The sequence below is a fragment of the Gymnoscopelus braueri genome (assembly GCF_963280865.1).
Source record: "Gymnoscopelus braueri genome assembly, chromosome: 12".
Taxonomy (NCBI): Eukaryota; Metazoa; Chordata; class Actinopteri; order Myctophiformes; family Myctophidae; genus Gymnoscopelus; species Gymnoscopelus braueri.
The window spans coordinates 45347920-45370866 of NC_137614.1; the positions used below are offsets into that span (position 1 = coordinate 45347920).

Here is a 22947-nt window from a genome sequence, read left to right on the forward strand (position 1 = left end):
CAACAGACTTAAACAAAACTAGCTCCTCTGTCCCCCAGGGCTCTATACTCGGTCTGCTCCTTTTTCCCCTCTTCACCAAAACATTTAAAAGTACATACTGTATATTGCATTGCGATAGCTTACAACGCATCGCAATGCAACATGTTGTGAGCTTGTAGATATATATATTTTTTACTAAATGTTTAACGTTCACTCCAGAATACGGAATTCTTGAGCATTCTTGAGGTTGATTGTGTTGCTGATAATGAACAGCCTGTCGCACTGGCTGAAAACAGAGGGCACCATTTAAGGCACAAAGTATGAAGATCCAGAACATGGCTAAGATGGGACACTTCGGAGAAATGTGTAGTCAGAGCACAGCACTTTGTGTCATTATTTTAAAGTTGTAAATGTGTTGTGTACTAATACAATGTGGTTTCTGAGCTTTTGATGAGCAGGTCAGAAGGATCAGCCAATGCAGTGTCTGAACTACTGCACAGGCCATTTCCAGCGATGTCAGCTGTCCAATGAAAAGGTATACCTAAAGAAAACTCAGTGAGATTGCACACTAGAAAGAGATTCAAGCCACAAGGCTGTTTCATTAACCTGCTGTTGTTAAGACTGATAGTGAAGCTAAGGAGTGGAGTGGATTAAGTGCAAAAAACACATCTGGTGAACGGCGCAGGACAAAAACAGTTGCCTCCATAATTGTCTATGTACTGTACATGCGACCATTCACACCACTGTTCCATTTCCAGGCGTCACCACCAGTGTGAATTCTTTTTTTTTTAATGCATCCAGGCAACCCTGGAATAGCAACTCTTCTTCTGCTCCCGTGGCAGATTCTTCCCAACCTGAAGACTAGCTGTCGAGGCACAATAGACGAGGAGAGACTGATCATTGAAATAAGAGAAATATCTAGAGTTGTATGGCACACAATCCTGTCATTATAAAAAAAACTTCCCAAAAACAAGAATGCCTGGTGAGCCATAGTTCTGGAGATTGGCGATTCAGGTAATGAATCAAGACGCGGCATCTTGATTCTGCCTGGAAAATACTCAGCTCACCCAACAAATGTCCAGCACTGTGTGTTTTCTCAATGGTGTTCTGCCTGCAGCATGCAGTGCAGTGCGCCCTGTTGGTGCTATGGGCGCCACTGACACGCTGCTGCTCTGAAAGTGTGCTTTGCACTCGGTCAGTGTAGTCTTACTAATACCTTACGTACTTGAAGTCCTTACTAATAACTGGAAAGTGAATCATATCACTCCCGTTCTTAGATCGCTACACTGGCTCCCTGTCAGGTAAAGAAATGATTTCAAACTAGTGCTGTTGGTTTATAAAACATTGAATGGTTTCGGGCCACAATACATTTCTGAACTTGTGCTATATCATTAACAATCTGGACAGGTCACAATGTGGTGTTCAGTGACAAAGCCGCTCTATACAGGCTGACTGCTGGTGGGCATTTTCTTGTGTGGTGGTGACAGCCTACCTTTCCTTTGGCCAAACGGAAATGGTGATCTTTATAAAACATTGTAATTAACTTGAATACATGCACTGATTATCAACTTTCAAACTCTTCATGAGTTTTACTTGGATTTTCACTTCACCAGGCATTTCTTCCTTGTTGTGCAGACTGTGTATGCCAGGGGTCTGCAAGTAAGTTTGGCCTCAGGCCAATTTCTTTCTAAGCCATTAGATGGTGGGCCAGAACATAACCAATGGCTAATTTAATAACTGGAACTTGCGACAGACCATTGTATATACACCATAATAATTGATATAAAAGTTTGTTAAGATTTGTGTGGTATAACTGCATACTGGCAGAACTGTGTGTGAATTCCAATGTTACAGGTGCAGAAATGCTTGTGTAATCATTTTGTGCTGAATGTGGCACTTAGAGGGCATTTAGTTCATTAAAAGTTAATGTACATTTTTTTATCTGGACATACTCCTCTTTGAACAGAGATAATAAAAATAAATAAATTCCATAGAACAGGAGCTCAGGAGTCTCCTCTGGGATATAAACATCTTAGATCTTAGAAACAGTGTATTGCCACGCCTTAAGGCAATTGCCTGTCATTCACTCTCATCATGAATATAAAAAAAAACATTCTTCAGGTGAGGGTAGACCGTATTTGGAATTATAACCTATATGTGGGTCAGATATTGTACATTATTTGACAGGTTGTCTCTTACCTATCATTGCTGTATGCTGTGTTCATTTATGGCCAGAAGTGGTTCTGTTTTGTGATGTCATACAGATATTGTAGCGGACACATGAACTGTAGGTCCACTTTTGAGGGACAGACATACATACATGTGTGCGTGCATGTGTACATACATAGAGACCAAACTAGCCGAGAGTGGTAAAAAAAAAAGAAGCATGACAATTGTTTTCTGTGCGTGTGTGTGCGTGCGTGAGTGTGCAGAGAAAGACCACAGGAAAGCTGAGAACACGCTGGTCGTACAGGCCAGACCTCAGTGACCCGTACAACCAAACTGGAGTGAAAGAAACAGAACTTCCAGTCTAAGCCAGTAGCTTCTTCTGACACATTGGTTACAGACCCCAGTGTGACTCTTGAAGCCACTCTATAAGTAACAGCAAGACACATTACAAACACGACAACACACAACACACAACATCACAACATCACAACACTGGACTGAAACTGCAGGGGAGATTAGCTTTGTTCCGTGTCAAATGGCTTTACTGTCATCACTTAAGTCATTTAAGTCATCACAACTCACAATATATTCATGAATCATGAACAAGCTATCGTGGAGTTAAATTCGTGGTCTTCCAATTCCTCCCACAGCCACACTGAGCATGAAGCTTTTTTGTGTCAATCTCTCGAATGGCTGTGAACATAATTACTTTATGTGTGGACAAACGACAACACAGACTCACAGCACTGAGGGTTCAAGGAAGCTATACCCAGCCTTTATTTGGCTGAGTGAGGAGAGTGATAAAAGGATTGAGAGGGTACCCTGCTATCTGATCACTAATCACTGCAATCAACTCAAGGGCTGATACACCAGAAGCTGACCAATCAGTGTGAGCTTAAGTGCCACCATGCACTGAACTGTCAACATAAGTGACCTCGCTGTGGAAGGAACTCAGAATGTCAACTACGGTCGCCACAGTTGCTGTGTTCGTCTTTGTGACTAAATAAGGATATGGGTTATGAGCTATGGATGTGTGCCTGGTAACCAATGATAATCGTATTTTATCACACACATAAAGTGTTTAAATCCATAGTAGTGTCATGACAACTTTATTTTATTTTTATGGAAAATGAAGCAATGAATAATCTAAGGCCATGTTCAACCACACTGCTCACCCACTTAAGAGGAACTTTGAACTGATGTCAATATTCAAAGGCAAGAGAGCAGGGGACTCCTTGACTTCCCATAACCCTAAATACTTCTACTGGTGTCCCCCAGGGGTCTGTCCATGGCCCCCTCCTCCTTTCCCTCCACCAAATCTCTTCGCCAAAAATAGCTCACAAGTTGTAAGCTTGTAGATCTGCTACTGTTGACGAATGTTCGCCTCAGTATAGGGACGCTTATGTACGAATGTATGTATATAATGTATGTGTGAATATATGTAGCCTCTGATGCTACTGTACATGAACATTATGGTCTGCACCTTACGCCACTTTTGTGCCCTGACAAACTTTTTTTTCCCGTTAACCTTTAGTAAACCAAAGACAAATTAAAGGAATATTTCACTTGCAAATTAAAGGAATATTTCACTTGCAAATTAAAGGAATATTTCACTTGCAAACATGTTTGGGGTCATTTTAACGTCTACTCTGGCTTTTGTGTGCACCCCAGACAGTTAAGTTGCTTGATTCAGTATTTAGATATTTGATATTCATTTTATCAGACACGCCCCCTTCCTATATAAACCCATTGTAACATCAAACTCTATTTTAACCATGTTCGACTAATTTAAAACACGTCGCTAGTTCTGGTGACTGATATTGTCCTTCTAATGGGTGAGCGGGCGTGTTTTTTCAATTACCCTTTTAATTTACTTAATACCTTTTTTGGGGGGAAATTATATATATTTTTTCATAATAATAATAATAAATGAAAAGGGTAATTGAAAAAACACAGACCCCTCAGCTCACGCATTAGAGGGACAATATCAGTCACAAGAACCAAGGGCATGTGTTTTCAATGAATCTAAAGTTAGTTATAGTTATAAGGGGTTTAAATAGGAGTTTGAAGTTACGATGGGTTTAAATAGGAAGGGGGTGTGTCTGTTAAAATGAATATCAAATATCTACATACTGAATCAAGCAACTTAAAAACTGTCTGGGGTGCACACAAAAGCCAGAGTACATGTTAGAATGACCACAAACATGTGTGTCAAGTGAAATATCCCTGAACAGACTACAATTGTGGCCTGACTACAGGCTGACAATAGGATTATTGTTTGTATAGAATAGATAATGTTTGAATGTTGATCCAGTGTGTTCAATGTTGTGCTTTGCTGTTATGTCTTTATCTCTGGCTGCAGTCATAACGATAAAGACTTTAAAGATGGTTTGAAAGGAGGTTTTATTTTTAGCGTGTGTGTGTGTGAGTGTGTGTGTGTGTGGGGGGGGGTTCAATGGAATGCATCCAAGTCAATGTGAGCTGGGTGGATAAGCGTATAAACAATATTTTTGAAAGAATGTGACCAGATAATCGGTTCAAAATAAATGACGAAATATCACTCGTTGATTCCTGATGTCTCGTTTTTATTGAGGTATCTAAAAGCACAGAGAAGGTTTCTGGGTAGTAGTGGGTCATCGTGAGAAGTGGTTGAAAGGCTGTCAATAATTGACGGTCTCGTGATAACAACCCATAGTTACTGCAGTCTGAAACTTGCTCTGTGGTCTTTAGATACCTCAATACAATTATATAGCACGCACCAAGACAGCAGGAATTAATGTGTGAGATGTCTTACTTCATTTTCCTGAAGGTCGCAATCATTCAGAAATAGTGTTAAATCATAAGCTTGTCCAGCTGGCTCTCATTGACTTCAATTTGCCTCCCAGGTGCGACAATTAAACCTGCCAGCTGGAATTGATAGACCAAGAAAGTGATGTACTGTAGATTTCCTTTCCTACTTTGCTCGGCCTTGTGCTGCAGCACGCTGTCGGTGTATGTCACCGTCTGTAATGACTGTATCATCGTCAAATCACATGGACATTATATGTCATACAGTATATTACATGATCTCTAAGTCAGTATCTCACATAATGGTGCAATTAGGAGGTCAAAGAACAAGGCAATGAGCCACATTGCTCGGCTATGCACACCACTACTTTGCTCGTGTACTTGGCACAGTCAAATAAAAGCCAGGACAGGCGGGTGACTTCTTATGTGAATTCAGCATGGTAGAGAACAGACCCTTATAGAACCCTTCTTAAGTACTCTAATGACACTGTAATCCTGTAACAGTATGACTGAATTCAGGATGGAGTTGATACTGTTGCTTCCTGGTACACTGACAAACAATGACCAAGATTTGAATGTATCTATAACAAAAGAAATGGACCCACCCTCCCCCCAGCCCCACATCACTTATGACAGTAGATGGCCGGACCACTGAGATGAGGAATATACGTTTCTGGGCACTATAATATTGGTTCACTTTTAACAGCAATGCTGAGTGGTGAACTTCTCAAAATGTCAACAGTCTCTTGAGGTGCCTGCAAGTGCACAAGTCTGAGCCACAGGCTTTTTAAAGCCAAGTTAAGCCTTGTTTAAGCCAAAACGCGTTAGTGTTCTCTCAATAAAAATGAGAAATTACATCTGAGCCAGTCTGGCATTATTTATTTTGGAGTGCCGCTTTTTCCACTTCAGTGTTTTTTGATTTAAGCCTCGTTTGGATCTTTGTCACTGAGTGAGGAGTGAACAGGATTGTGTGAGTTAGTGGAGGAAATCATAGGCCGAGTACATCAGTCCATTCTCACAGCCACTGACAGAGACTCAGGCCAGAAGGAAAAAATAACAAATAGCTATGGACCCTACAAAAATACTCGACTCATTATATAAATTCCGGACGAACGTTCTTGTTCCATGTCCTAAGAAAGCGATGTCCACCGTTGTCCCTACATCACCCTCCCTTGAAAAGACACATATCACCAGTGGTGTGTCCAGGGGGTGGCCTAAACTGGCACTTGCCACCCCCGGAATCTGACTGGCCACCCCAGGTGCCACCCATTATCGTAGAGTAGGGAATCTTTATATTGCATTTGTATGTTGCCACTGTTGTGTTGTGAATGGTACATTTATTTAAATGTTTTAAATTTTACTTTAAAAACAGGAATGTAAGACACTTCATGTTAGTACGTAAAGTAGGTATGGGTAGTGGCAATGCCATTCCGACGTGTGTGTGTGTGTGTGTGTGTGTGCGTGCGTGTGTGCGCGTGCGAGTGCATGTGTGCGTGTGTGCATGCTAGTACTTCTTGCCACCCTTGCATAGGCGAGGAAGTCTAGGCCCGCCCCTGACTCTCACAGCACCATTCGTCTCCATACATGACACCCCCATCTCCAGGCCCACCATCCTACACCAACCCCTGGACACAAATATACTGTGTACACAGTACACATACACACAACGCACACATATAGTACACAACACTTACATTGCACAGCCACCCTCACCCCATGAATGAACTGATGGCTTTTATATCATATTTTTATAATGTTATGATTGTATAATATATTTTAGTTTTTATAAATGTATAAACCACTTTCATACTGTGTGTTGACTGAGTCTGTCCGTGAATAATTGCTATGGCACCACACAAGAGACCCCCCCCCCTTCTTTAAGGAAAAATGTGTTATTTAGAATCTGAGCATATAGACAGCATTTGTGAATACATGGAACCCATTCCGAAGTAAGTAAGTCTCTACATTGTGATGTCATTAAATGATAACCCGGTTCTGCTGATAGTGAATTGAACATAACCGTGTCCTAAATGTGACAGGAGTGAGCTATCACATTTAAATTAGCTTTATTTCACTGTAGTGTTAACCGTTCCTGAGAAACCACCATGGTCTGGTCTCCACTCTCCACTGTATCCACAGCATACCAGCGAACACTCCCGATACTCGCAGGAGTCTCCCTATTTTTAACCCTTTCTCCCGCTGTGCACCCTATTGGTAATGTCCCGCGATTTCATGTGCAATGTATGTACAACCAACCCTGCCTGATGTGCGTCGCTGGTCACTGAGCTCGCTCAAGACCGCTCTGCTCAGTTTGCTGCTGAAAAGTGAAAATGGATCAGTTCCCAAGAAGAAAAACAATTCCACCTGGTGTGAGACATTCACTTTCTAACCCCCAATACATCCATATTTATTTATTCATTCATTTTATAGTGAGCTATGAATGTAAGACTAATTAAGTCATTTTAATTTCACATCCTTGTATTTATTCTATGAATCTTTCGTGTAGTGGGTAGTACGGTATGTGGCGGGTGTGTTGAGGAAAGGCCATTTGCAGATACTCCAGAATATCTACATGTTTTTCCAACTTAATTTAGGCGGGTAATGGTCCATAGATTCAATCTCCTATTCACTGTTTAACAGCTGCAGGATTTGTCTCTTGATATCAAGGTTGCAGTCACTGCCGTTTCTACTTTTGAGTTGCTCATTTTCTAGAATGAACTTTCGAGAGATCAAAGAAATAACAGATGGCTTGTGTTTTTGAGCGGGTTATACCGTGAAAATTATAATTAAAGGACCATACCAGTGTCACAACGAGTCATTGTCTATTCAGAACTTCTGCCACATATTGTACATAGTCATTGACCATTATTTGTCTGTAAATCACTTTAGTTTGTAAATTCCCTCATCTGTTTATTTGGTCTTTAACCGCCCTCATTCACGTTGAAAAGTTGTGGGAAACTTTCTAGGCATGGTTAATTTAGCCACAGAGCCATTTATTGTCATTACAATTACTGTATTACTATAATGCAAACAAAGCCATTGAGGAGGACTTAAATATTAATATGCCGGTAAAACATTTGTTTTCCCAAGTGCTGCATTTTAAAGTCAAAATGTATTTTGAAGAGGGGGTAGCCGAAGTGAGGGTAGCCGAAGTTGACTGAATTAGTCATTACAAGTCATTATATTTTAATGACTATGGAGAAAACATAATGGAAAATCTAAAACAGAAAACCTTTTACAGAAGAATAGTCTACACAATGCATACAAAATTGTGAATAGACAATTACATAGTGATACCGGTATGGTCCTATATGTGATTACCTACATGGTTCAGGCACCATTACTCACTCATAGCACTTTGCTGGGGTATAGATGGAGAGTTGTGAGTTGTGTTCTCTCCCCAGACGGAAAGTAAACACTTTTTGAGATGCATTTGTTGTGAGTGAGACAGTGAGTGGCTCTTTCCTCTATCAGGAGGATGTCTGGCTTGGATTTGGACATATTTCTGCGGAAATTCTGTAAACACAAACTTTTCTTGTCAGTAGTCCAAAAACTGTGCTGATATTAAATAGGTTATTAGTTATAGTATCAAGACTATTAGATTAGTGATTTGTATCATTTTACAACATCGTGAACATTAAACCATTCAAGGCCTCCAAGGAATGGCAGTAACATTTTGTCTTTAGGTGTATGTTATTAATTTGGCCAGCAGAGGGTGCTTGTGCTTTACATTTTTAGACTTTAGAATAAGAGATACTGAAGTATTGGAATAGTCAGACAGACATAACCAGATGAGTCAAATATATCTACCTAATTATCATCTCGAGTTATATAAGACAATAATACTGTGCTAATACAACCCGCTACCTACAGCCCATGATTGGACCACAATTTGATAATTCACCAGATCGACTAGAATAAAGGCCATTGTAATGTATATTTTTATAGCAAATAAAAATACTGGAAACTCACTAGAGTTCAATAAAACACCATATCTCTCAGTCTCATGGCACTCTGTCATCAGTGGTTTTCAACCAGTGGGACTCATGGTCCAAAACATCCGTTGTGAGATTATCAAAGACCAAGGGTCATGTAAAAAGACGACATCAGGATATGGAAGGTTGTGCTATGTGGGGAATATGTGGCTTCATGGAGAAAGGGCCTGAACAAAATCACTTGAGAAGTTGAGAACTATTGAGAATGAGGTCAACCTTCTATTCCTTGGTAGGAAGTTCTATGAGCAGTAAGTTAACTCTAGTTAAGCGAATCCACCGTGGTGCATCCCGCTTGTCTGAGCTTCTACATGAACACAACTGCCCTTGTTCAGGGGAGAGAAGCCAGATGGGGAAGGTCATATTTGTCCCTGCACGTACACCTATGGGCTGGGGCGGCGATTGTCAGCCGGGAATGTTGAGATGGGAGGAGTAGAACAAAGGTTCTACGGCTCCACACGGGCAGGTGAGCCAGTAGGGTACAGCAGTGGCAATCAGTGAATTGGCATAATGACTGAATTAGGGAGGAGAAGGGGTAAAATAAAATAATTTTACTCAAAATGTACAGAACAAAAAAACAAGATAAAAAAACAAGTTAATTGTAGTTTAGTTATCTTTGTCTTTGTGAAATCATACAGGGCTTTTGCTCTAGAATGACTACAACTACACGTTTGGCTCATGACTACTTCACAAAAAGCACAAATTCCATCACCACTGTATGTGTGAATGAGTGTGCATCTGAACTGGGTACTCAACTACTGCTCTTCAATAGCATCCTTATAGCGTACCCTATAACACTATATATATATATATATATATATATATATATATATATATATATATATATATACATATATATACATATATATATATACATATATATATATACATCTACCCTGTTCACCACTGTTATAGTTGTTCAAGTGGATCATCCACTTGAGCAAAGACAATGTTTTGAAAACAATATTGTTATAGTGCTTGGTGTGGACAGCCCTGCCTAGCAAGACAAAACTGCCACACTTTACTAAAGGCAATGTTATTCTGATAACTGATCCTTTCTTTTTAACTTGACCTACCATCAATTTCTAAATATTTTGTCTGTAGAAATCCAGTTAGACAAATATTTTGTTCTATGCCAAAAAGAATGGACTCAATACATTGCTGGTTGGTGCACTTCAATGGATATTTCACTTTCAAACATGTTTGAGGTCATTTTAACGTGTTGTGTGTGCACCCCAGACCCCAGTTTTTAAGTTGCTTGATTCAGTATTTACATATTTTATATTCATTTTATCAGACACGGCCCCATCCTACAGTATATAAACCCATTGCAACTTCAAACTCCCTTTTAACCTAGTTACATTCATTGAAAACCCACGTCCTTGGTTCTGGTCACTGATAGTGTCCTTCTAGTATATGAGGGGGTCGTATTTTTTCAATTACTTTTTTAATATACATATTTTAATGGGAAAAAATGCATTATCAGTCACCAGAACCAAGTACATGTGTTTTCTATTAATTTAACATGGTTAAAATGGAATTTTAAGTTACAATGAATGGGTTTATATAGGAAAGGGGGAGACTGATAAAATTAATATCAAATATCTAAATACTGAAACAACCAAGTTGAAAACTATCACACAAAAGCCAGAGTAGATGTTAAAATGACCCCAAACATATATGAAACATCCCTTTAACCACTTAAAACCTATAAAACTTGTTGAGCGGTGTCCCCCAGGGGTCTATACTTGGTCCCCTCTTTTTTCCCCCTCTACACCAAATCTATTTGCCAAAAATAGCCGATCAACAAGCTCACAACGGATCATCAGGCTGTGACATGAGCTTGTATATCTGCTATTTTCCTATTATGACATTTCCAAAATAATGGTGATGCTAGGGTTCATGTCGTAAAGTGGCGATGATACCCTGACAAAGCTACAGAATAAAAGTATATTAAAAGAATGTTGTGCCTGTTGTATGAAGTCCTGAAGTGGAGTGTTGTGCTTGTTCACAGTGTACTTTGTCTGTTTCTGTTGCCGATCAGGTTGCAATCAGGTTTGCAGTTTCCACAGCAGTGATTGGGGACGGGGAAACGGGAACCAGGTGGGATAGCTGATCATTGGTCAGCACTCTAGTCTAATGCAACTTCACCTCAGAGCTTGTTTGCTTCTGGTGACAGAAATGGGAGATGTTGCTTGTTTGTCTATGAAATGTAAGGAGAAAAATGTATCCAGCAGAGGTTCCATGAGGTGTACTCATGCAGTTGAGTCACAAAGCCAAACGCCAAGAAAACGCCACAAAATTAAAACCCACCTAAAAACAAGTTGTCGAGGATTTCAAACCCCTCAGTCCCACAAACTAAATCTGTGGAGAGTTTATGTATGTATGTATGTATGTATGCTCAATGAATCCTTTGTGCGCAGTGAGGTAGTTTGCTTTTTCCAGAAGTACTGAGGAACAGAACACATTACTGAGCCAGCTGACACTTCGGTCTTCACGGAGGCACGACAACACTGACTGTCCCGTTCATGGTTCGCCGGCCTGCAGGTGGGACCCTCTTGAATCCTCCAGTTCTCTCTTTGGGTCTCCGCAGGTTCCTCACATCTGTTCTTCACACCGATTCCTCGAGCCCTCAAGGTTCTGTTCCCCACTAAACTGGGTCTCTCTCTGTGCGATACTTGTGTGCGTAACTGTGCATGAGTGCAAGAATGTGTGCCATGTGTGTGTGTGCATGCGTAATGTGAATAAAGCACTGTTCGTTGTGGTATCCAGAGGCTTGAGCAAGTAAGTATGCAGGTGCAACACCTTGCTATACTTAAAATAAGTTGACTACCATATGAGGGCAATTAAAAAACGGGAGGGGGGGTGGAAATGGGGGGTTGGGGGGGGACTGACTTAATAAATGACATATGCATGTGTATTGGGTGGCAGTGGCTCAGGAGGTAGAGCGGCTGTCTCGAAGCCGGAAGGTTCCCCGATTCGATCCTCCTTCCTCCTGGCTGTGTGTCGAAGTGTCCTTGAGCAAGAACCCCTAACTGCTCCTGATGAGCAGGTTCGTGTCTGGCATGGTTGCATCCGCCGTAGGTGGGTGAATGTGTGTGTGTGTGTGTGTGTGTGTGTGTGTGTGAATGCGTATTGCATTAGAGTGTAATGTGTAACAGTGTATCTGTGCCATTGCTGTGTGTGTGTGCATGAGTGTGTGAATGGGAAGCACATTGTAAAGCACTTTGAATGGGCAGAAAGACTAGAAAAGCACTGGGGTGTATTCCATGAAGAGGTGATTTGAATGTACTGTGCATACTTATGTATTTTGTTTTGATAAAATTGCCACAAAAAAAGCATCATAGGTTCCCTGAATATGATGGTGCTTGTTGTGCTGAGGAGGACAAAAGTATGGGCGGCCTATTTGTTGAACACTTGGGTTTGTCTTTCTTTCTCTGGGAGGCTAAAGAAACTGCATTGACCGGTGAGATTACATCCATGCCTTGCCGGCTCTGAGGAACTTGCTGCATGTTCAAGCAGCCTTCACAACACAAATGTATTCCATTTGACTGGACAGATGTGAAAGATGTGGTGTGGGAGTCACAGTAAGATTGGAAACAATGAGGTTTGAGAGAACATGGCCGAACGCACTCTCAAACCTCAACTCATCCAGCATGCCTGATTGCCTGGTCTTTAACCTCCAAAAACGTCTCTCCATTTCTGCGCTCCGTCCAATTCAAAACACTGGCGATGTTCTACAAGGTGACCGAGGGCATACCTGCCAACACGCCTGATACTCTCAAGAGTCTACCTATTTTTAACCCTTTCTCCTGCACCCGACTGGCAATTCCTCCCGTTAATCTCCCACCAATTACATGTGAAATGCATGTGCAAACGAAACGCCCCTGCGTCACTCGTAACTGCGCTCGATCAAACCCGCTCTTGCTTAGTTTGTTGCTGAAACGGGAAAATGGATGAAACCAAATGTCAGTCCACATGGTGCGCGACCTAACTCCTAATATCTATATTCTAGCCACACGTGCACACGCACACAAGCACACCCGCACACATATTCACACTTCCACAATGTTTGCACTTGGATGTTTTTGTGATCACTTTGTATATTTTGTATTCATTTATTTTATTGTGAATTAAGAATTTAAGACTCATTACATCATAAAAAATTCTTATCCTAGTATTTATTCTATTAATCTGTAGTAGTATGGCGATATATGTCCGCAGGTCATTGAGGGAAGACCATTTGCCTATATACCCCAGAAAACCCCTTTTCAAAGCCTAATGTTGGCAGGTATGCAAGGGCAGGGCAGATGTAATGCAGCCCTAAACTCCTTCCCGCACACTATGATCAGCAAACACAGGTTGTCTATCCCTCCCTTCCCTATGACACCCTAACCAACGGTCCAGGCGATCTAGACTCTTCTCCCTCCCAAGCTGTGGAATGACCTCCCTCCATCGTAGGTCAGGACTGCAGTCACTCTCCATCTTCTGTCGCAGTCTGAAATCCCACCTCGTCTGACTCAAATGCATTTCCTAGCACCCATTATCTGTTCATCTGTACTTCCTGTGTGTCTATTTAGATAGTTGCTGGTGATAGATAAATAGATGCTCGGTATGTTGTTTACTTGTAAACAGATGCAAAGTTAATGTTTTAGCACTCTTCGACCACTTTTTATGGCACTCTGACCTTGCACTTGAAGAATTGCTCTGAATTAGTGTCTGCTAAATTTAATGCCAAATAATAAATTGCAAAGGCTTCCGTACTGATGCAGATATCAAACTACTTGTGCTGTAATACACAGGTAGCACAGCTATATTTGTACGAATGGTAACCCTGATCAAACCGGTCTTGAATAAGTGAGTCATTATTAATGGTTTTGAAAAATGGTAGAGAAGTAAATCGTAATGCATTGCTGGAATAGAGGCTGGATAACTTGCATCTTAGAGTAAGAGTGGATTGGTTGGACATGTCTTGAGGTTCCTGATGTGTGTATTTTTCAGAAAGGGAACCTTTTGAGTCATGAGAGCGAAACATAGCAGGAACAGTGGTCATACTTCTTAAACCCACCAAAATAAAAAGAACATGTGTGCTTTGGAGGTGCTTTTGTGTGTTCAGTGTTTCCCATTAATTTGAAGTGTGAAACGAGTGTGTTCCACAGCATACCCTGACCAGTAAAGTTCGATTTTCATCTCATCACGTTCCAAACATTTTGTATCCTAAAATAGACACTATAAAGAAATGAACATACTTACCCATTGCTGACCCCTGGAGTTTATCAGTCCTCCTATCTTAGCGTATGTATGTACAGGTGTGTGTGTGTGTGTGTGTGTGTGTGTGTGTGTGTGTGTGTGTAATGGTACAGAGAGGAGGGAACTGCTCTAACCGTGACAGAGAAGACATGTGCGTGTGGTTGTGGTATGAACGTGAGGTGAATGGTACGTACACGCTGTGATAAACTGAGCTGGTGCTGTGGAAGTAGACTGAGCTGCAGTGAGACTGGGGTCGCTGGCTAAGGGCTGCGCCTGCGACGTTTCTTCCTCCTGCCCGCCATCAGCTTCCTTCTCCTCTTCCCCTTCTTCCTCCTGTCGGTCTGCCAACCTCCGAGACGTCCTAACCGGCCTCTGTGGGGCAAAATATTGGCACAGATCAACAGATGTACCGTATAAAAGTATTTGTGACCTTCAAATAGGGGGGAACGATTTATTACAAAATTAAAAAGGTAATGATTTCATTGCACTGCAAACACTTTCAAGGGTTCAGAAGGATTACCATTATCACTTTTATGGTCTAAATGTAATTGCCTAGATCAAAAGAAAAAGTTATCAACTGATCGATGATGAAAATAACTGGTAGTTGCAGCTTCGACACCTTTCCATTAAGTGATATATTTTTGTTTAAAACAAGTTTTTGGTAAGTCCCCACTGCTTACAGGTACTTTTTGTCACTGTGCTTTTGCAAATTCGTGAAATCTTCGGCATTAACCCATCCTAACTATTAGCAGCAAACTCTCTGCGGAGCCAGGAGGTGAGGAGGAGAGGCGATACACATGGAGTCGATCTGGTTCACTCACTCTTTGCTCAGTCAGCATAATTTTGAAGCAATGGCAATCACTCATGACATGTCACACGCTCTTGGCTTGCTCCTGACTTCTCCAAAAGCAAATTAAGATTTGGGACGCGAATGATTCAAAGTATTGGGATATAGCCATTGACTGGGCAGACCAGGTTATGAGATAAGGATCTTCTGATGGCTGCCATCAACATTCCGATAGTAATCATTTCTAAAGAGTGTTTGTTCAGTGGGGTCTCCTTGTCTCTACATTTTTAGGATGTAAATTTGATCAAATCAAGAGAGAGAACCCGCATATAGTTTCATCACTTCGAAACTGTTCCCTCGTTTATCCTGAATCCTGTATGAGTTCTCTCTCCTGATTGGATAAACTTGGTATCCCCACATGAATATGTATTTTCTATTTACTAACGAGCTGGAGAGATAAGGGACCCCCCTGTCACCAAACAAACACGCTATAGTAACGATTACTATGGGACTATAGAGCTATTAAACACTTATTTTAAACTAAAGAAAATGTAACTTGCACCCATTTTAAGTCAAAAGAAAAAACGACAAGTTTTTAGCAATACAATAGCTAAAAACAGCTACAGTACCTTTGAAGCTGGTTTTGCGGCGGCTTTCCTCTGAGACCGTCCTCTGGCCTTGGGCTCCTTGGTATCAGAAAGTGACTTCATGGTGAGGGCTGCGTGCTGAAGGATGCAGTCTGTACCGCAGTAAACGGAGTCTGGTAAGGCATGCCTGGAGCACCTAGGACCGATGCACAGCGCCTGGGAGCTGTCCGCCTCGATAGCAGTATCTGGTGCTGTATTCGGTTTAGATTCTTGCTCCGTCTGTGGCTCCGTCTCCTCTACCTGCACAGCCCCCTAGAACCATTGACGTTATGTTAATACCAGAAAACCTGGGGTGCCCTGGTAGATGGTCAGAGTGCGCCAAATCGCACATAACCGCGATGTCCCTAGTACAATTCTGGCTTAACGAAACAAAAACACACATATACATATATATCCCTATCCATGCCCCAGGGCATGGATAGGGATATATATGTATATGTGTGTTTTTTTAGGGATATTCCTTCCTCCCCAAGAAGGAACATATCTCTGCTGTCCGGCAGGAACCAGCTAACTCCTAAATCTTCATTTTTCAGGAAATGAAAAAAAAAAAATGGAGTTAGGAGGTTTTGTTTATCATTGATAAGAGCAGCTGAATGGACCTCCAAGCTCACAATGAGGTTGGAGGTCAAAAGGGGGTGGAGCCTTGAGTCAGCAAAACCAGCGAACTCCACCCCCCTTTGGTGGAGTTAGCTGGTTTAGCAGAAGGTTTGAGGATCCAATTGAGTTAGCTGCTTTTGTCAGAAGCACTTTTTAATACTTTTCATTGGTAATTTTCTTTTTTTACCAACACACAGACGTAACGGGTGTTCAATAGCACTGATTCATGGAAAAAAATGCAAAAGCGGAAAAATGGAGTTGGCTGGTTCCTGCCGGACAGCAACGATATCATTATCAAAGAAGAGAACATGCAGGGATCATTGGCGATCAAAATAATATTCTCTTCTCACCTTGACGGCGTACTGATTTGAGGGCCCTTTCAGGAGGTAAAACGGGGGCAGTGTTTTTACACGTTCAGGCAGGTTTGGCTCAGGCTTGGGACCGAGCGGCGCCGGCTGACCGAGCAGCTCGGGACGATTCTTGACGGTGCAACGGGGACACATGTACTCCTGACCTTTCTTCTCCATCGAATGACCCCGTGTCTCACTGATGCCTACACAATCGCCATGGAACCAGTCCTGACAACCGTCGCAGCAGATCATGAACCTAGAAGTGAAGAATGCAATAACGGGACAAATGGTGGTGAAGCAACATGACGACAAAGTGAAACTGGCAGATGGTTTAGGTATGCAAATTGTTGAAGGAGTGATTCTGCCTGAGAGCTTGTTGCAAGACATGAATACCTGTACATAGACGGGTAAAGGGCTGTTGATGTATTCCGCACTATATTATGTCGCAGAATGCTTTTGGACTGCAAAATGAACAACTTTGAGGCAAAAACTTTAGGATTTCATTGTTTTATCTCATGTTTCTCTGTATCTACATGTGTTTCTCTCTTCCTGGAACTATTTGTTTTTATTTGTGCTGCTGCTGCTGCCTGTGTTGGCAAGAAAAATGTATCCATAATTTAAATTATGTTTTTCTACTGGTTGAATAAAGGCTAAAAAAGTGCATACCTCTTATTATGTTTCTGTCTACAGATGCAGTACAGAGCGTTGGGGTCGTACCCTTCACTGTCCGAAATGCTGGTGTACCCCTCTGCGCTCCTACCGCCCCCTTCATCTGCCAACGCTGCATCATCAAACTGGCCCGCCGTTGCGTCACGACTATGCTCCGAGTCTGTGTCTATGATGATGCAGTCTGAGCTCGACAGCTGAGCAGTACACTCGGGCACGTCTGTTCGCTCAATCCTCTCAGAACTCCTCTCGGTTTCCTCCTCCTTCAACGGCTGTGGTTCCACTTGACTGACGTACATCACCGCTTCCTCTTCTTCGTCGTCTGCCGTGCTCGACTCGAACTCTGCCGCCTTACCCTTCCCACGCCCCCTTCCTCTTCCCCGTCCCCTGCCTCTTCCTCTCCCTCTGCCTCTTCCTTTGGCCTTGCCTCTAGCGCCTTTCCCCTGCCTGCCTCTGGCACCTGCCAGCTTGTCTGTAAATGCCAGCTGCTGCTTCAACTTCATCAAAGTCATTTCATCGCTGTCCTCCTCTCGGCTGGAGAACAACACGGTGTCCTCGCTGTCTCCTCCTGCACTTAGAGACTCGGGGGCCTCCATGTCATCAGTAGCTCCCACGTTGTCGGGAAGTTCGACGCAATCGGAGGCGTCAGCATTGGTAGATTCCCTGCTGTTGGTGGCTTCCGAACTGTCAGGGGCCCCCATTACATCTGGCACGTCGACGGACGCGTTGTCATTCCCACCAAGCAGCGAGAAGGCAGTGTGAAAGGCAGACCCAAAGTCCTGCCATGAGCTGGGGTCAACGCTCCCTCCTGCCACCGGCTCCGCGTCCTCTGGCGGTGGCTCTGTGTCCAGTGACACCGGCTCTGTGTCCAGCGACAGCTGCTCTGTGTCCACTGATGCTGGTGAGGAAGGAGCGGACCATTCTAACTCATCTATAACATCCCTAGTCGCACGAGTAGCTCTTTGTGGGGTAGTGGGTTCTGGGGTGCTCCGAGGGCTCGGCTTAGCTCGCCGACCTCCTCTGCCCCGGCGTGGGGGAGGAGGACTAGGGTCTAGGTCTATAACGTCATCCATGTATTCTCTCTTGGCAATGGTTGTCCGCCTGAAGCCCCAGGACTTTTTGACATCGGAAAGGGTTGGCCTAGCACTCTTCTCTGCCGCTTCCAACTCTCTCTGCTGCTGCTGATCAGGATCACATTGCTGCTGTTCTATAGTTATCAGAGAAGAGGGGAAAGTAAATGAACCTGGAACAAGAAAAAGGCAACTGAAAACCGCTTTAATGCTACTATATACAGACTGTTCACAACTCTTCCTCCTGTAAGTCTCATCAGGTGCTTATTGCTTAAAGACCCATAATCAGAAACAGCGTCTTCCCCAGGGCTATTACTAGGCTCAACTATTGCCCACTCAGCGTATTTCATTGCACTATTACAAATGATAGTAAATTTAATTGAATTCAGTATTTAGTAAACCAGATATCTTACCACTTCTTCACTCTTGCTTGCGGTTGATTTTTAAATCTCTGTGTTATTCATGTCCTCACTGTTTTTGCCCGATTCACTGCCTTTTGCTATTATTTTAATGTTTTATGCTTTTGCTTTTCTTTTTTGCTTTGTTAAATTAGTTGTAATTGTATTGCTTGCTCTGTAAAGCACTTTGAGCTGCATTACATGTCATGAAAGGTGCTACACAAATCAAGTTTATTATTATTACTTTACCTGAATTTCCACCGCCTTCACCTGTAAGACTGTAGAATTGTTCTGTGTCCATACTGCCAATGGTTGCATACACGCTGCTCACACAAAAGAAAAAACGATATAATAAAAAGGCATACGTATAACTTATAGATCCATGTGATCTTCAGTGTTTGGGAAAATGCTTACCTCTCCAGGCAAGTGTCTGCCAAACTCTGCTTCCAGTTCTTATGTTCAGTTTGTCTTACTCTGTGTACAACAAGAAAACAATAAGACTGTCTACATTAGATCATGTGTAATAACGTGTGTGTGTGTGTGTGTGTGTGTGTGTGTGTGTGTGTGTGTGTGTGTGTGTAATTTCTTTTGCAATTATCAGGGGGAAAAAGACAATATAATGGCTTAGAAAGGAGTGATGTGAAAATAATAATGAAATGTTCTAGATATTTCTAAAATTCCTACATTTGTACTGTGTGAGGATGAAGGCAATGTGGTTAAAACAGCCCCTCAACGTGGATCTAAAATATAGTCCTATATTAAACGTTTTTTCCCCCTAACCACTAAAAAAACAGGCTTAACATTTTGAACATTTGTGTAAACCCTTGTCGCATGTGATTTGAAATCACAAAACCAAAATACAAGCGTAGAAGACAGATGGTGGAACCAGCTTGACAGGGCCAGGCCAGTGCCACTACTGACCACATAACATGAAACTGAATCTGATGTTTTCATTTCAGCATGTACTGTGATACACATGAACAGGGGTCACCGTTCATAAAGTTGGCACAAAATCTCTTGAATTCAAGCTTGGTGTCTGTCTGACTGCACTAGCGTCCAGTGTGGTAACCTGAACCTTTTAGGTGGATCCGGATTGATCAAACCGGGACAGACCAAGCCCAAACCATGTGTGTTAGTTCCTCAACTTTTAAAGGCATCTTCAATCCAAATGGGATGAAAACTATGGGTTTTTCTGTGATATACGTGACATAATATCCATGTGGTCTGGTGTTAGTTGAAAAAAACAACTTAAGGAGGATTTCACCCAAAAAATCACTTATTTTCTATCAATTACACACCCCATGAAGCCTTGATTTCATGGATTTATTTTTGTTTTTGTGGCATTCCTAAGACAATAATTTGATGACCGTGTGTATTTCCGGTAGGAGACACAAATAATCTACTTTGTGTCTCCTACCGGATACATTAGCCGGTAGGAGACGGGAATCAAATTATTAGCTTAGGAATGCAACAAAAACAAAAAAGAATCCATGGATTCATGGCTTCATAGGGTGTGCAATTGATAGAAAATAAGTAATTTTTTGGGTGAACTCCTCCTTTAAAACAAAGAATAAGTGAACACAAAAGTTCTGTGAGGAGGAATGTTTGAGAGACTATCCAGTAGACTTGCCCCAAATGTAAAATTTTAATATTTTTCAATCCCAGATTTAGAGGATTGAAAAATATTCAAATCCCAGAATGAGCTTGTGGGAGATATAGTGAACATAAGGTGTTTTTCACTTTGCAGTCTCCATACGTGTTGCACGGATGGAATATGTGATGTACCGTATGTGAGCAATGTTTGATTGGCTTTCTTAGCCGTTTGTGAGTGATGTTTAATTTGTCAAGAGTATTCCTCACATGAGATATTTTCATGTGGTTGATGTTTTATGTTGATTATTCTTGACATAATGAATGAAAAGGTACAATTAGCACAATTTAATAGGTTCTGCACATGGTTCTGTACACATTGGCATAAACATTGACTACGGGACTAATCTGATGACGGTCCATATCAATTATAATGGACCCAAATGTTAAGTTTAAATAAAAAATGCCTGCCTTGACTGCAAGAGCAGTGCAGAAGTTCTTTTTCACCTTTAAGATACTAAGTGTCACTCTCTCACCTACACAATACTGGATTTGCAAATTGGTGTGTGTGTGTGTGTGTGTGTGTGTGTGTGTGTGTGTGTGTGTGTGTGTGTGTGTGTGTGTGTGTGTGTGTGTGTTCAATGTATAGGGTTTGCGCTGATGTGAGTAGGCCTCTCAGCATCAAGGGTTGGATTAGGGTAAGTCCCTGTGACATGCTAGCAGCGTCATGTTGTCCAGGGGATGTACTTGTACATCAAACCGCCTCACGCTACACAAACAGGAAATAGGCTCCTGCCCCATGGGCCACATGGCTCAGCAAGGCTTACTTACAAGCATGTATGCTTGTAGACCGTATGTATGCTTGTAGATCATTTTTCAAAGTATAAAGTTATTAAATATGTCAGTCATTTCTTTGTATATTTAAGTTATTTCGTCATATCTAACCTGTGAAATGTTTGTTTGCAAAACTAAAATGTAATATTTATTTGTATGTTCCAATGTGCAATGCCAGCAAAAACACAATTAAATCATTAATCGCAATTATTTGTATGACAATTAATCGTCAGGTAAAATGTCATAATCGTGACATCCCTAGATGCGAGTGCAAAACCAAAATGAGTGACATTATTGTGGCGTTAAAAAACGCCGACACTCATGGGAGGTACCCTTCTGGAATGGATGGATTAGAATATCTAATTCTGATCGGCTTGCATTGTAAAACCCGTTTGATTTGAGTGAGGAACATCCACTGGTACACAGTGTACAAGGTACACAGACAGACCAACGTCAGATCAAAGTTCAAAATGACTAGCTACTGCCTCCTCCTTTATACTGCAGTATAGGGCTGGGGAAAATGTATATATCGATATGGTGGTATGAGATTAGATGGTGTGGGATTGTATATATCGTAAATTCCGTTATCTTCTATATTGTGAAATGGCGCAAGTGTCCTGGTTTTAATCGGTAAAATCCTATTTTATAAAATGTTCTGAAATTATATATTTTTTTGTGATATTTGATTTTGTCCATATTACCCAGCCCTAGTAAAGTATGATTTAGATTTAGATAAAGTTAACCTGCCCAGGGTGACCTAATAGGCTAATTTTAGGGTTGGCCAGACTATTTGGTGTGAGTCATTCCCTGCTCTCCGTTGCTATTTCCTGTCCGTCTCTCTGACAGAAATGACCAAAGAAATGACCCAAAAAAAACCCCGTCCAGTAGAAGTTTTGCTTCAGAGCATTCACACATGATTTCCCTAAATTTCAACTACTAAGCAGATGCAGCTGACTGCTCACTAACCCACCATAGTCACTACTACTCACTCCCAAAGCTACAGTAGACATTTATTTGATTGCTTTTCACTCAATTTAGTCATGACCGATTCCTCATTTGTTTATTTATTTTATATCCCCATTAGTTGCTACCAAGATAACTTCCCTACGAGAGACCAGATTATTTATGCAACTAAGACAAATCATGTCACTGCTCCATGAGACACCAAAATTCATGAACTGTGACATAACACAAGGGGCTATACTTTAATTAAGATGTGTGGATGTAAATTATAAACTTCTATAAGTCTAGTCTACTAAATCAGTATCAATCAAATCAACTGTCAGTACAAGGCTCCAGATCACTTCAATTTGGGGACATGCTTATCTGATCCCAGCTTTGGTTCATTATTATATCTAGGCTCATGTAGGTAGGCTGTCCGAATGAGAAATAGTAAGAAATCATTTGTGTTACAATAAGTTGAAAACAAATATCTACTTAGGACTAGGAGCAGAGTTGGGCAATATTACTCAGGAGAGTAAATATGTTACTTATTACATATTACTCCTTAAAAAAGTAATATTACATTATTTATTACTTGGAATCAAGAGATTATATTACATATTACTTTTGATGTACAACACAATCTGTTTAGCCAGCTCCTTTTAGAACTGAATCAATTTTTTTAACAATAATAAGTCACCAATCAGCCAAAAAGGCTATAAAATAAAGCAGCAATCTCTCTTCACCTTTTTAAACAAAATGTTTTCAAGAGGCAGCCAACTAAATCTGAGTAATATGTAATATTTTTTACATTGTAATATGGTACAATATTACTATTTTGACAGAGTAATACCTTACCCTACTCGTTACTGGGTAAAATAATAATATT

At 41.4% G+C, this 22947-nt stretch overlaps 1 protein-coding gene across 2 annotated transcripts in view; it reads right to left on the minus strand.

Moving 5' to 3' along the window:
- The window catches only part of LOC308097149 (uncharacterized protein), a 43662-nt gene that overhangs the window by 19155 nt on the left and 1560 nt on the right, over positions 1-22947 (minus strand). The window contains exons 2-7 of one of the 2 annotated variants that reach the window (XM_080444750.1): positions 19107-19166; positions 18942-19015; positions 17225-18431; positions 16559-16814; positions 15594-15863; positions 14372-14549 (exon numbers count right to left, since the gene is read on the minus strand). In XM_080444750.1, the coding sequence (XP_080300876.1) occupies positions 14372-14549; positions 15594-15863; positions 16559-16814; positions 17225-18431; positions 18942-18993 (1963 nt within the window). In that variant the 5' untranslated portion in view covers positions 18994-19015; positions 19107-19166. Of the gene's footprint in view, positions 1-14371; positions 14550-15593; positions 15864-16558; positions 16815-17224; positions 18432-18941; positions 19019-19106; positions 19167-22947 lie in introns of both variants that reach the window. The other variant, XM_080444751.1, reaches the window with a different exon arrangement.